The sequence below is a fragment of the Sinohyriopsis cumingii genome, unplaced genomic scaffold, assembly GCF_028554795.1.
Source record: "Sinohyriopsis cumingii isolate HCF-2022 unplaced genomic scaffold, ASM2855479v2 utg002715l, whole genome shotgun sequence".
Lineage (NCBI taxonomy): Eukaryota > Metazoa > Mollusca > Bivalvia > Unionida > Unionidae > Sinohyriopsis > Sinohyriopsis cumingii.
The window spans coordinates 315,808-332,367 of NW_028316281.1; the positions used below are offsets into that span (position 1 = coordinate 315,808).

General features: G+C 35.3%; 1 protein-coding gene across 3 annotated transcripts in view; it reads left to right on the forward strand.

The window, feature by feature from the left end:
- LOC149770084 (regulator of microtubule dynamics protein 1-like) overlaps positions 1-16,560 on the forward strand; it is a 65,713-nt gene that overhangs the window by 32,215 nt on the left and 16,938 nt on the right. For 2 of the 3 annotated variants that reach the window (XM_089949424.1, XM_089949423.1), the window contains 2 exons: positions 1,713-1,743; positions 16,053-16,186. In XM_089949424.1, the coding sequence (XP_089805550.1) occupies positions 1,713-1,743; positions 16,053-16,186 (165 nt within the window). The remainder of the gene's footprint in view (positions 1-1,712; positions 1,744-16,052; positions 16,187-16,560) is intronic. The other variant, XR_016418958.1, reaches the window with a different exon arrangement.

Sequence of the window (16,560 nt, forward strand, 5' to 3'; positions counted from 1 at the left end):
CATAATACACATACAGCTTTATGGCCCCCTTACAGTTAAATCCACACAGAGTGCACCATCCACTCCACTAGTAGCTGAAGTATTCACAGAACTTGGCCCCAATCCCTGTTTCAACAGGAGATCACTCTAACTACCACCTAGTGGGTAAATAACTTGGAGCTCTATAGCTAAAATGGTCTAGCCTCAGATAGCCGGATTTGTGAGATAGTAGTAGTTCTGCTGAGGTATAATGATCAGGTATGTATTATTGAGGAAACATAACTTGCAACAAAAAATTGGTTTCATATATCTGTACGCCTACCATCTCTGCTACCCTCAGTCAAGGGGAAAGTCATTTCATGATCTTGGCTACCTTTTCAGTGAATGTTTTTCTTTAAGGCCACAGGTCCACAAGCCTGAAAAAATGTTTGTTGTATCTGAACTATAAAATGAGGAAGCTCTGCTCTTTGATATACATGCAGCCCTACCCTCAATGTGACACTCAGGCAAGGTCAGAGTAATTTGACAATCATAGTTATGTTTATTTATTAAATTTTTTATGTAATGTCATATGTCTTGAAGGGTTTTTGTTATCATAGTTGGACCCCAACCATTCCTCAGACTTTAAGGTCATTCAGTGTGCTTTTGTACTGTCAGATGTACAGAAGCATGGAAGAGATACCTATCATAATTGGAATGTTGAATCAGCATGCACTTCCTTTTCAGATCGATGCACTCCAAAACTGAAACTATAATAGAAACCCTTATTATTAACTCTACATTTTAGTATTGTTTGTACTATAGTTAAGATTTTAAGTGTCCTTCAAATGTAATTTGATTACTTTATGTTGTCTGATAGTTTCTGCTCAAATATTCATTGATATAATGATTTGGTAGATACAACTCATCACTAGTTTTCAAAATTAAATTACAAAACCTCCAGCAGACACCATACATGCATTGGGATGTTGAACAGCCTACTGTTTTCTCTTGCAAGTCATAAGATATGAAAGTGGAGGGAGGAACCACAGTACGTTTTATCTTAGTGTTAGCATGTTAGATTTATGACTGAAAGTGTTGGGGTTGTGAATCCTATAAGCAGATCAGGCCAGGTCTGCACCCATATTGTGTCCTTGGGCAAGGCACTATAATCCAATTGCCTTGCTCTGGAAAACTGATTTTTGTTGCAGTAACATAAAGTACCCAAAAAACCAGTGAGCAACTTTACCATATGTTGTCTCACTAGCAACAATTGTCAGAGAAGGTCATGATTTCTGTATATGCTGAAGTAGCATTATCACACACAAGACAGCAAGTTTATATTTCATTAGTGGCAAGTGGAAAAAGACTGTTGTTCATGCTTTTGACACAGGAGTATAGTGAGGATACATACGAGTATAGTGAGGATACAGTGCAGATTGAAAAGCAAGGACCTGACTGTTTCAAATATTTAAGTAGATTATTCTGCATTTTTTTGGTCTCAGAATGTCACACAGTTCTTGGGTAGGGTTCAGCTACTGTATAAATTTGAGGGGAGTATCCACAAAAAATTTTAAAAAGTGGTACAGAATGTCTGCAGATCTAATTGGTGGAGCTTATCAACATAAGGTCACAATTCCTCAATGAAATTTTACTGACAGCAGAAGTCGGTCAACATATGTTGTGCAAAACTCAATACACTAGAGATTATATGCTAAATCAAATTATGAATAATGATTAATTTTTTCTTTCAGGCACTAGACTACTTTATCAAGGCAGAGGAAGGTAGGTTTTGCTTTCTTCTTTACTAGCAAATTTAATACATGTACTGGACTTGTAACCAGGTGAGGGTTGGAATCCTGCCAACATCAGGTTGGGTTGGCTGTAACAGTGTAACTCTGGGCAAGACATTTTTCTTCAAATACCTCAGCACAATACAACCTTGAATGTATTGATGTACCATTAGTACCCCAGTCACTCAGTACGTACCCATATGGATAACACAAATATCATGCATGCTTAACGCCTTGGCAGTCAGATGTACAAGCCTTGGGCCTGGCATATGACATTTTTAAGTCAGTGTTAGATTCTGATCTATTATTGGTTGAAATACAACACATGAGATTTGTAACATCATATTTACATCCTTACACCACATCACATGATTTGTCTCTTTAGAATGTTGAATATTATCCTTAAGGTCACATCATATTACCTGCATTTGCATATTATGTATACTGTCAAATGACCAGCATGATACTCTGCAGTGTTTGTTCCACAACAAAATATGCAGTGCTCTTGTATTTATTCAAAAAAGATGTCACCACTTGAAATAAAATAGATACTTATTGCTTTGAAAAGCTACTTTAAGATCAGATGTCTACAGTTCTGTTCTTTTTTAGGAGCAATGACAAGTAATTTTACCCAGTATTCTACAGGGCATACCTGCTGACCTTTCACTCTGTAGTCCCAGCTGTTTACAGAGACATTGTGACCCATGACTGTTAACCTTTCTCTGCATATGAAATGAAAGTCTTCCGTTGACATGCAGCAACTGCTTCAAAGAGCAGCTCAACATTTATTTTACCTAATATTGCTGCTGCCTCATTTTTTCTTTACATGGTGAAAGAGATACATTTTTCTCTACATCTGCTATCAGGGAAATCATCACAGGGCTATTTTTATATCAGGACAGACCAAAATGTGGCAAACCTCATGGGCATCTTATCCCTGGGCCTTGCCCTCCTTTTCTAGTTGGGATCAGAGAAACAGAAAGGACCTTCTAAGGCAAGCAGGACTGCAAATGTCTGTCCCATTTCTCTTGATCCCATGACCCATAATGCCATGCATTATCCCATTACCCATAATGCCATGAGTTTGCTTCCTTTCTAAGAGTTGAATAGGAAGAAGAAAAATTGTTCATGTAATGAGAGACATTGTACCACTGACCCGTGGATGATGTTTTGGGGTGTGTGCCTCCAAACCACACTCAGTGCCCTTCTTAGATTTATTAATGGTACACATTATTATAGGCATCCTGTGCAACACATACAAAGTGGACCTCTTGCAGTAGGATGAAACCTTGAATTTAGCTCTCCATTTAGAGGAGATAAAGTCCCAGATTGCTTATTTGATTTTGCAGAATAACTTTATTAGGAATTGTCAGGTTTCAGCTGAAGTTGGCTGTAGACGTCTCATCATTTAGAGGAGTAATGATTGCCCCTTGATTGCTGATTCTCCAAAACTTGGTTTCCACAGCATAACAAAAGCAGTGATTGTTTTGAATTCAGTTACTGTATTTATTCAATGACTTCCCACCTCAGTATTATTTTACAAAGATGTTGACAATTTACCAATGATATCTTTGTCTAATTGTAAGCCCACCTTCTTTCTTACAGATTTATTCAGTTGGTCCTCTTGTTTTATGATGGGAAAAATATGGTTGATTATATTGAAATACGCAGATTATATTTATATGATCTTTGATTTATTCCATTTCAGCTTCCTCTATAGAACTGTTATGGGTACTAGGGTGGCCCGGTGGTATTACTGATCACTGCCATCTCACCACTGTCCATGTAGGTTTGAGTCTCAGATTCAGCCATTGTGGGTATATGAGAAAGCTTGCTAGAATCTTCTCATGGATTGGTGGTTCTTACGGGTGTTCTCACAGGTTCTTCTTCCACTATTAATACTAGCCACCATGTGTAGCATATTGTGTGCTGAAAACTCTTTTAAAAGGCACAACAACAGCATTGAACTGTTATGGCCCAAGATTTTCCCATCTCTCAGGCAACTAGTCTCCACAGCAATATTTTGCCTATGATGTTCAGTGTCAAAGAAATTCAGTATAAAGTTTTATATTGATGATATCTTGCATTTGCTTCATTGTAAGACAATTACTTTCTATCAGGCTTACTGAACGGATACAATATCATTAATTTGGTGGAGTCATTTTCCCATTGTTTCAAACTTTGCTTTACAAGTGCTGTAAGTATTGGATTTATTTCCTGTGAGGTTTTATGTTATGGTTTGCTTGCAATGATTTGATTGCCAGCATTTTACATCACTTTTTTATTTGAGGGATGTGTCCCATTATTATCTTGAAGACCCTGCAGAGCAAATTGTAGAATGTTGGATCTGTTGCAGTGCTGTTAGTGTGGCCTCAAGGTCTAAGGCACTTGCTTTACTCACATCTCACCTTTGGCCTTGGGGTCTAAGGCACTTGCTTTACTCACATCTCACCTTTAACCATGGGGTGTAAGGCACTTGCTTTACTCACATCTCACCTTTAGCCATGGGGTGTAAGGCACTTGCTTTATTCACATCTCACCTTTGGCCATGGGGTATAAGGCACTTGCTTTACTCACATCTCACCTTGGCCATGGGGTGTAAGGCACTTGCTTTACTCACATCTCACCTTTATCCATGGGGTGTAAGGCACTTGCTTTACTCACATCTCACCTTTGGTCATGGGGTGTAAGGCACTTGCTTTACTCACATTTCACCTTTGGCCATGGGGTGTAAGGCACTTGCTTTATTCACATCTCACCTTTGGCCATGTGGTTTTGAGTCTGACCTCAGCCATTACAGGTATGTAAGAAAGCATGCCAGTAGCTTCCTTGGGTCTATGGTTCTTAGCAGGGCCTTCCAGGGTTCTTCCACCACCACATATACTGGCTGTGATATATAGGCTGCCTTGTGCTGCAAAATTGCATTTTAGACTCACTGTCAGTCTTTTGACAATATTACATATGCACTAAAATGTGTAAACTTGCTATTATTTTTATGACAATGTTACACGTACATTAAAATGTCTACACCTGCTGTTTTCTTTATGGCAACTTACCTGAGCATGAAAGATATGTGAAAAGACACATAAAAGACAGGCGGCTGGTCTATCATAATTCTCCTATAAAATTGACATTACATTGGCATGAGGTGGGGTAGAGGGCTATCTCTCTCTGAACAGAGACTGTGGTAAAATTATTTTCACTTGTAACAAGAGACAATTGTGACACAACCTTTTTCACCAAAGTAGTGTGGCTAAACATTTCATTTATATGTAGGTGAACATGTGTAGTCAAACGCTCTTGATTTTAATGATGTATTGCAGCTACCTTTTTATGGATGTATATGCCACTTGTCATTATTTTGGAGGTGTATCTTTATTAAACATTTTAATCTCATAAATTGTACTGCCACAATTTAGCTCAGCAGAATCTTACAATGATAGTGAAAAAATATTGATTTAGGTGAAGCATATTATGTTGTGATATCCATCTGTTCATCTGTTTGTTGCCAGCTTTGTCTCAGTGCAGTAACTTGAGTTTTCCCCATTTACAGTTGCAAAAAGAAGGTAAGAAAGAACCCAACCAATTTTGCACTCAAAAGCTCACGGTTCAGGGTTGCTGGATGAAGAAAAATGTTGTCAGCACATTACTCAAGCTAACTACCATGTATAGTTACCTAACTTTGTGGATAGCTTGAACTTCTTTGGGTAAGAAGAAGTCCAATCAGTTTTGACCTCAAAATGCTGAAGGTTGATGTTACTTTCATTGAAAGAAAATCAATGATTTCTGCACAATGACTTGAGTTTTCCATCATCAGTGGTTACTAAAACTTGTGGATGGATTGCTTTTTTTAATAACTTTGTGGATGGCTTGCACTTGAGGTAATCAATAAGTCTACTGATTTTTTAGTCAAAATGTCATAAGTCTAGATCACTGCGACTGAAGGAAAAACTGGTTTGCACACAGAATTATTAATTCTGTGCCACATAAACCAATTAGTCTTTGTCGATGGATGGCACTTAGAATAAGAAAGAAACCTGTTGATTTGGGAGTCAGAGATTAAAGTTACTTGGATTGAAAGAAGAAAAATGGTTGTTATCTTCATAAAAGACTGTTAAGCATAGTTTGGGCATATAATTTGCACTTCACTCTGCTCATGTTTGTAAGATCAGTTTGGGAGTACTTGGCTGTGTGATAAACATTAAAGTTGTTTTCTAACAAAATATAAAAATAGCATTATGAAACTTTTATTACTTTTGTGATTGTTGCTAAAAATTGCCACACTGAAAGCTTGCATTTGGATAGAGCATTGAATAATATGTCAGAGGTATTAAATTCTAATCCAGTTCCTTTTCTTTTTATTAATAACTGTCACAACAAACTTTAATTTTCTTGGAAAACTAATTACTGGTATTTCAATATCTTGCATTTGTGTCCAAACAAAATCATACAGTTGTAACTACCTGTTACCACACTGTCCACAAATAATGGGTAAAGTCATGTGACCACTCATGAGACTGCCTCAATCTAGGTCAGATCCTCATTAAACCCAGACTTCCTCTTAAAGCTTATTCATTGGATCAATTAATGGCATATCAGGATGTTCTTATACATGTATGTACTGAACAACAACATCGTAGTGATATGACTGAAAAATTGTTAAAGCTACATTAAAAATCCAAATCACACACACACACTGAACAGCAGCATTATAGCGATATGACTGAAAAATTGTTAAAGCTACATTAAAAATCCAAATCACACATACAGACTGAACAACAACATCATAGCGATATGACTGAAAAATTGTTAAAGCTACATTAAAAATCCAAATCACACACACACACTGAACAGCAACGTCATAGCAATATGACTGAAAAATTGTTAAAGCTATGTTAAAAATCACACACACTGAACAGCAACATACTGAGGTAGTTATTTTTTTAAACAATGTCAATCATGTCTGCAAGAAGAGGTTACAGTCTTTATATTATTGTGAAGTTTGTTTTAAGCAGCTGCAATGGGAATTGGTATATATGACCTCCCAAGACAGGTGATTACTTAAAATAGCTCATTTGATATAATAAAATTTGGTTCAAGTGGTCTTGACAAAAATTGGCTGTTAAACACAGATAGTTACTAAATATAGGTTCAGTTGTAATGATGTAAATACCAGATGCCATTGTAACATGTTTTAACCATGTGTTAATTATCTCAAATTCTCTGTTTTATAGCCATTGACATGTTTAGTAAACTCAGGTTCCAAAAATTATATAGACTTCTATAGTATTCAAGTAGACTGAGCTGAAGGTCATTTGTTTGGCAGATGGGTAACTCTTTATGGCCCCACTATACCAATGGAGGAGGCATACAGTGTTATCTTTGTTGGTCCATCATGTCTATTGCATCATACAGTGTCTGTCACAGATTTTGTTTTTTCTTGATAACTTTCCAAGGAGGGGATGGACTAAAATTAAGTTTATTAAGATGATTTACAATAAATTGATCAGTCAGGTTCAGTTTTATCATTTTTCTTCAGTTCTGTGGAGTTGTGGCTTCTGTTTTATAACTTTGCACTTCAGTTTCTGATCCATAACATTTTAGAGTCTTCATGAACTGAAATCAAGTTGTGTGTGAGGCTTTTATATTAAGAAAATCAACAGACAGTTTTGACTTGTTTTGTTATATGGTAAAATTTTATGGATGTATTGCTTCATTTTGATTTGTATTGTTTTCTGGTAAAATTTTAGGGAGGTCTAGCCTATTTTGTCATCTGATAAAATCTGGTAAACCTTGTTTTCATTTTCATCATTTTCTTGTAAAATTTGATTAGAGTATGACCTCATTTTGATTTGTATTATCTGGTAAAATGTTATGTAGTTATGGCTTCATTTTGATTTATATTGTTGTCTTGTAAAATTCTAGAGGTATGGCCTCATTTTGATTTGTATTATTAGAATGGTAACATTTTTATGAGGTGTGGCCTCATTTATTATTTGTATTATTTGGCTAGTAATAGTTTGTTGAGGTATTGCCTCATTTTGATTTGTAGTATTAGGCTGGCAACATCTTGTTGAGGTTTGACCTTTTTTTAATTTGTATTAATAGACTGGTAAAATTGTGATGAGATATGGCCCATTTTGATTATTGCTATTAGATTGGTAACATTTTGATGAGATATGGCCCATTTTGATTTTTTGTTATTTGACTGGTAACATTTTCATGAAGTATGGCCCAGTTTGATTTGTATTATCTGGTAAAATGTTATGGAGTTATGGTCTCATTACTCCACAGATATTATGAACTTGTGAGAGCAACAGGTGTAAGGTGAAGTTGCTTGTAAAACTTTGCAACATACACAGTGGAGAGAATGTTGGCATATTATCTATATGTTACCTTCATGTAATGTGACAGAAATTTCTCTGGATATTGTATTTGTGGAGTTTGAAACATGATCTAAGCACTCAGCTAACCGAAATGGCTGTCCCCATGTGCTCAAAAAATCAACCTGAATATGTCAAAAGTACAATTACTTTAGAAGTTATTAAAATAGTGAAAATGAATTTTGCCAGATTAGGCAATACCAGCTGCTGAAAGTGCAATGAAAGAATTACAGATGATATAAAATTTTAAAAAATGATTGGCTCTTAGTTTTTTACTATTTATTCCTGAAGTCCAGAAAGTCAAAAGAACCACATGGAGCTAGCAGTTTTATTTGATAGGTGCACATCTAAAGTAAGGGTAGCCTGTATACTCTCTAACCCAAATTAGACCCACCAGTCATAAACCAACATAAAATCAATTAAAAGTTATTTTAACAAGACCTAAGATATACATGGTCTTTTTTAAGTGGCCAGTATAAACAATGAGGAAAACCTGGGAAATTCTTTTTATTTAAAAATATCATCCAATGCAAAATATGAAGCTATAGAGTGTCACCTGTCTGGTAAAATATTATGGAGGTATGTCCACATTTTAATTTGTAACAATATCTGGTAAAAATTATATCGAAATGTGGGCACATTTTGATTTATTATGTTATATGGTAAAAATTGTATGGACTCATTTAATCATTATCTGGTAAAAGTTTAATATGTAGTAAGGGCCTCATTTTGATTTGTGTTGTTATCTGATAAAATTGTATGGAGGTATTGATTCACTTTAGTTTAGAAATATCTTTAATCACATAATATTGGAGGGGGAACATTTAGTCTGCATAGGTAATAATTTGTTGGATTTGAAACCAGATATTTATGAGATGGTACAAATGGTTGACCAAAATTATTGAAAGTGGAATGGGTGATTAATTAATTCAGAGTTTCAGTTTGTATCTGTTACACAGCTTTTTACTTTTCTGACCTGCATATTTATTCATTACTGTAACATTTGAAAATGCTCTGCTTTTTGATACATCATTAACTTTAATTGGATAATGTTCTGTGATGTAACGGGATATACTTGGTGGGATTAGGTCTGCTGGATAATGTTCCATGATGTAACAGGATACACTTGGTGGGATTAGGTCTAGTGGATAATGTTCTGTGATGTAACAGGATACACTTGGTAGGATTAGGTCTAATGGATAATGTTCTCTGATGTAACAAGATACACTTGGTGGGATTAGATCTAGTAAATAATGTTTTATGATGTAACAGGATACACTTGGTGGGATTAGGTCTAGTGGATAATGTTTTATGTTGTAACAGTATACACTTAGTAGGATTAGGTCTAGTAGATAATGTTCTATGGTGTAACAGGATACATTTGGTGGGATTAGGTCTAGTGGATAATGTTTTATGGTGTAACAGGATACACTTAGTGGGATAAGGTCTAGTGGATAATGTTCTCTGATGTAACAGGATACACTTGGTAGGATTAGGTCTAGTGGATAATGTTCTATGATGTAACATGATACACTTGATGGGATTAGGTCTAGTGGATAATGTTCTTTGATGTAACAGGATACACTCAGTGGGATTAGGTCTAGTGGATAATGTTCTATGATGTAACAGGATACACTCAGTGGGATTAGGTCTAGTGGATAATGTTCCATGATGTAACAGGATATACTCGGTGGGATTAGGTCTAGTGGATATTGTTCTATGATGTAACATGATACACTTGGTTGGATTAGGTCTCATAGATAGTGTTCTATGATGTAACAGGATACACTTGGTAGGATTAGGTCTAATGGATAATGTTCAATAATGTAACAGGATACACTTGGTGGGATTAGATCTTATGGTCAATGTTCCATGATGTAACAGGATGCACTTGGTGGGATTAGGTCTAGTGCATAATGTTTTATGATGTAACAGGATACACTTGGTTGGATTAGGTCTAGTGGATAATGTTCTATGATGTAACAGGATATATTTGGTGGGATTAGATCATACACTTGGTGGGATTAAGTCTAGTGAAAGTGCTTAACAGTTGTATGAATGAGATTTTTATTTCATGCAAATTAGTGATGAATATATCTGGCACACTTCTCGTGCACAGAGATCAACATGAGATACAGAATGATATCATTTGTAAATGTATATGATCAAAGCATGGAGTTTCAACAAATAATTGCAAATGATGTCACATATCACTGGGTAGGATCAGTGTATGAAACTCTTGAATATATCTGTCACTTATGCATGAATCTATCAAAAGATATTTTGATATTTATACAGATAATAATGATATATGGATCTAAAAACAGAATATGTTTGATATGTGGATCTGTCAACAAATATTAATATATGGATCTGTCAACAGATATTGAGTTATGGGTCTAATGTGTGTTGTAATTTATTCACAGATATGACTGTTGTATGGCTCTATATAGAAGATCTCAAATGGGTAATGATTTAATATTGAATTTATGAAATGAGTTGAACAATGTACAGCTTTTGCATGTCATAATATCCATTTGAGATTCTTTTTATATTTTAATGGAAGTATAGGAAAAGAAGAAGAAATAATTTAATTCATTCAGACTCTGATACTACATCTTTAATTTGTTGCTCATGGATCTAGTGGATTTGTTTGCGCATTATAACCAGTAAAATTTATTCAGTTTTTGTTAATAATTATAATTCATAGAGCAACAGTCCTGAATAAATAGAATATTTGACTTGGACAACATAATATTACAACACAAAATGTCTGTTCAGGTCAGTATCACAGCTTGACTTGAGTTCTAGAGAAATCATTAACTTCAAAAGTGTGTCAGTTTCACTTCTAAGCATTGCAGTTGTTGATTATTCATGTGAAGGGATGATTATTCATACAGATATTCCAGAATTACAGTAATTTACTTGTGACCAGATATTTGCATTATTTGTTTTGGATATTAGACTACGGTTGACATAGACAAATTTTATTTCATAATTGCATCACATAATAAGGAACATTAGCTCAGTTTAGCTATTTTACTGTGTAGACAAGCTGTGGTTAGATAACCTTCTCTCAGATGGAGACCAGTTTAAGTCTACATTCTTCTGTTAACTTCCATAAATTAACATTTAAACCATTCTTGTGTGCTGTATATGCTGTTAGGGTGGATTCCATGTTTCATGTATACTGCCCACCTCTCTACCCATGCCCACAATCAACTGACCAATTCCCTTAGTTTTATTTGTTGTTGTTTTTCTTGTTTGGGGTTAAACGCCATTCTATAGCATATTATAATCTATACACTGCATAACTAGCCATTGGAGTAGATAGGCCATATGTAGACTGATGTTTTCCCCAATTCTCTTTGGGCAGTCAGTTTGAAATATGGCCACCAAAATGGTGATAGTAATAGTGAAAACAAACGGTTCCAGAAGTTGAAGTTCCATGATCACAGCCAATCAGTAAAGAGAATATTGTGCAACAATTCATTTGCTCATTCGGACCAATCAGAGTTGCATAAAGTGATTCTCTTTAACATGTTGTCATATCAAAATATACTATACTATATGTAAAGTGTACTGACCATGTGATAAGAATTAGTATGGTAAGTGTATTCCACCAACATGTATTATGATATTTATCACATGGCAACCAGGCCATAATCAGGAGATTCTTATTCCAACAAATGGTGATGGAAAAACCAGATACGGTACACTCCCCCAGTCTGCTGAAGGATCCTTCAAAGATCTCTCTCTTCCACAGATTTTTGGGTCTAGAATCTTTACCTACTCACACTGAGTTTACCAGTGTAATACCTCAAACCAGTATCACTGCTTACTGCAATATAAGGGTTACACCAAAACCCAGAGTTAGATGACTCCTTGTTGAACAGATGCAGATACAGTGACTCAGCCATGCAGTGCACAAGGCAGCTAAGTGTGAATACAGTGAGATACATTATGCATGTGTACACATGATCTGACTCCATTACACTTAAAATTCTTTCATAAGAATGGCCGTATGAGATTATTATTACAGTAACCATGTTTTTACAAGAATCTATCTCTAGCAAAACTAATTGCACTGGATAAAAAGAACTTTAACATTGTGCTTCATGTAATGTGTACAGTATATAATTCACTTCATCTTTTCTGTTCAGCTATAGAATGCCTAACTTGGAGCTGACTATATTACATCCAACAGCATTGTGTACTGTGACAATGGTCAGACTTTGTAGAAAAAATTTGAAAAATTCCAAAACATTCAGTATATCAATAAATCATTTATATCACATAGAATGAATGACAAGAAAGAATTTGTAGAATTTTCATATACATGTACCTCATTGGATGAGGTTTGCTTCAATAGCCCTGTTAAAGTGTTTTCTTTGTACCACATTTAGGAAGTGGTATTTTATATTATTGCCAAGTATAGTGCAATATTTGACAGCATATTGGGTTTCTCAGTTGACATATTTGGTTACTGTTAAGTTTGTATGAATCAAAACAAACCTCAACAAAACTAACCAAAATTATTCTCATTATATGTATTTTCTTGGCCATTAATGCCCCATTTTTTTGTGCCTGTTATATAAATTCAGTCATGTCTGTTCTTTAAGTTACGCATTAGAGATGCATAGGTGGCATATTAATGGAAAAAAACATCAACCCATGTGTAGTGTATTAGACAGCATGTATAATTGAAGGATTGGCTAGCCAGTATGTATGCAACACAATGGCTTATTTAAGCTCTCAGCCACTGGGAGACCAGCCATAACAAGGATATTGAATTTCACCAACATTTGTAGGGGTTGTGGATCAGACAGAGACTGAATACTGTTTTTTCATTATAGAATCAATAGTTAAAATGTTCTTCTCTTGTTTGCCTCAGCAACAGCTGCATTTTCATAATGTGGAGCAAAATTTTGGTTGTTATCACCCATGTATAGTAGGTTTAGCTTGAACAATCATAAATGCTGTTGCCACGCATTTAATTCATACTAAATTTATCTGATTCATTGATTGTTTGTAAAGGACAAATTCACATGGCCAACAAAATAATAGTAAAACCTGGCTTGAAAGACCACTGCTATGAGAGAACACCTGCCTTGAATGATCAGATGCTTATTGCACAGATTTAATGATTGCATAGTGTCATGACCAGTCATGGGAGACTACCTGTCTTGAGAGTCCAATATGTTTTGGCAGAAGATGTGATCATTCAAGACAGATTATAATCTAATGGTCATTCAGGCCATGGCCTGTTGTTTTTGTCCCAAATCTGTTTATCTGTCTGTTGGTACAAGTTTGTTATCTCTACCCCTAAACTGCTTAGAAGATATCCATGAAACTTTATACACACACACACACACACACACACACACACACACACACACACACACACACACATGAAAATCTTGTTATTGCTGCTTCTCCTAAATGGATGGTCATATCACTATGGGGATTGATACTAAAAGGCTTCACATGATGTCTGGTTGGTTTTAAATTAAAATTTTGCTGACCTGATATTCAATATGGCCTGTCACGGTGATTATGCTTGAACTCATGTTGAATGGATCATTCTGTCAACATGGAGCTTTCACCAAGAGACTTCTTGTGATGTCAAGTTGGTTGTGAATGAAAATAGTGCCAATTTGATGTCCATTATGTCTGAAATTGTAGCCAGTTTGAAAGTCATACCAGCACTGGGTTTTTATCAGAAGACCACTTATGCTTTCTGTATGGTCCTAAAATGAAAATGGTTGTGTGTAATACAGTCATCACAGCAGCCATCTTGAAAATATTATCACTAGTCCCCCTTTATGATGTCTGGTTGGTCCTAAATAAATTGAAAGACTTGTCCTCAACAATATCAGAGATGGTTTCAACACTAAGTAGGTATAAAGGAGATAAACAACTTATCTTGAATTCCTGGAAATTATTTCAAACAGGAGAGGTTCAGCCCCTTTCAAGAGATCTTGTTATTCTGTTTATGTCATAAAGTCAGTTGAATTAGATTTATACACTTTGTACAAACAGCAGTCAATACAATATCTGACTCTACAGCCTTCCAGTTTTGTAGCCCAATATTCCCCATGATGGTATAGTTGTACAGAATTGTTGTTGTTGTTGTAGGGTTTAACGCCATTTTTCAGCACAAGATTGGCTATACGTGGTGGCCAGTATAAATGGTGGAGGAAGAACCCGGGAAAGCCCCCGGAGAGAACCACTATTGTACAGAAGTGTATCCATAGTAAAGGGAATCAATACTAGGTGATCTGTATGAAATACTAATATATGATTTCCTGACTTTTATAGTCAGAAAGCAGTGGATCAGTCACTCGTGAATACATTATATTTATAGCCACATTAAATCCATCTTTGTTGTGCCCATCTAATGGCAGCTCATCAGGATTAGTAGCTTAATACCTGTAATTTGTATGGTCATATTCACAGTATGTTCTTATATAAGACATGTTAACATTTGCTGTATACAACAGTTTGATTAAGTGTGCCAGTGTTTTTTAATCTGCAGAGACAGACAGACAGAGAGTACCATATATACTCTCTTTTAAGTCTTGTCCAGCTGCAAATGGCATAGACCCAAACCTGATATTGTATAATGTGTCAGCAGATCTGTGTTGTAGAATAAATAACATAGACCCTCATCTGCTGATGCATTATCTCTGTTGTTTGCAGAAGGACTCAGCTTACATGTGAGTATATATATATATATATATATATGCTCATCTAATTGAAACTTGCATTTACTGTTATTCCAAGAGAATAACGTATTGGGTATATGCCTAGTAGCTTCAATCTGATATGTTCTATCTGTGCTACCTTTTGTAGATGTCTTCGAGGTCAATGCTTGACATGCAGTGCATGTCAAATCAGTTTATGTATATCATATACAAGACTGAGAAAAACTATGTATTCTCTCTTGTATGTACAGGCAATGAATTTGCAGTGAAACCTATAAATATTTATCTTTAATAATAATTTGTGACATAAATTGGTTGCTTAACCCATGTATGGCTTATATGCCTTCAGACAGAAAAGTAACTGATTTGTGTCATGGATCATACATTGTATATACATTACTCTGCCAGCATTAATTTCCATAATGTTGTTATAACTTTGTGGATGGAATTCTTTTGTTGTTTGTGTTGTTTGAAGGCAGTTTCTCAAGCTTTCCTTGTGACCTGCTATTTAGATAAAGCAAACCTCTGATGAGTTTTGACAGTTTTTTTTCATAAGGCCAAAAAAGAAAATGTGTTTCCAAGTTTCCAGTCAGCTTACCATCTCTGTTTCTCATTGCTGTCCCTAGTACCTTTTTCCCATTAAATATACATAAATTATGTCTCATCTGCTCTATAATGGACAGGTCACTTGTCTATCAGCTTACTAGTGTCTTTTCAAGTGATGCTACATGTATGGATGGAACAGTGACGGAGTTGGATTCCTATTATTCCACATCATTGTTTACACATAGACACTGAATATCCGTCTTCTCCTAACTTTGGTTTCCCAGTACAATTCCTCAGTTTAAGGACCTATGGAACAAATTATAATATGTGGGGCCCCTTGTAATGCACCTAATGTTCATAGCTCCAGTCATTTTTATTCAAGCTCTTTATGTGGTGGATATTATCAAGAAAGGAAAATTCTGTTATGATTCAGTTTTGCTATAATCCCAAACCTTTTAAATGGATCTTATGTTTTGAATTTTCAGTAGAAGATTTTACATCTCACATTTGTCTTTGCATCACACAAAAATGGAAATAACTGACAATTTACCTGGTTTACATTTGATCAAGAACCATTCTATATACTTTTCAATTGTGTTTAATACATGAGCATTTTTTTTATATTTTGTATCACTTGACAAACACTGATATATTTATATTATCAGTTGAACCAAATTTCTACAGCACAAATCTACTGATGTTGGGCAAGACATTCATGAGACTAAAGAACTACAAGAATGCCAAGATTTATATTATGAAGGCTTACAAGTATCCAGTAAAAACACCAGATGACAAAAAGGTGAGTATTAATAGACTGATACACTTTTTTCTCGTATGTCAGCCATATGATGGTGTGTATTATGTTATATTGTCATGCCTTCCATTTGTCTGTTACCAGTTGTGTTTCTGCACTTTAAGTTTAATTGTCTACCATCAGCAGTTACCAGATGTTGTGTATGGCTTGCACTTGGGGTAAAGAAGAACTCTGTCAGTTTTGGTGTCAAAAACTCTAAGGTCATTGTGATTGAAAGAATAAAAATGCATAATAATTCAAGTTCTTCGACATCTACAGATAGCAAACTTTTTTTGGCTTGCAGTTTGGGATAAGTAAAAACCCTATGTATTTCCAGCTCTAATTGGCAAGGTCAATGTGATTGAAAGAATCAAAATGGT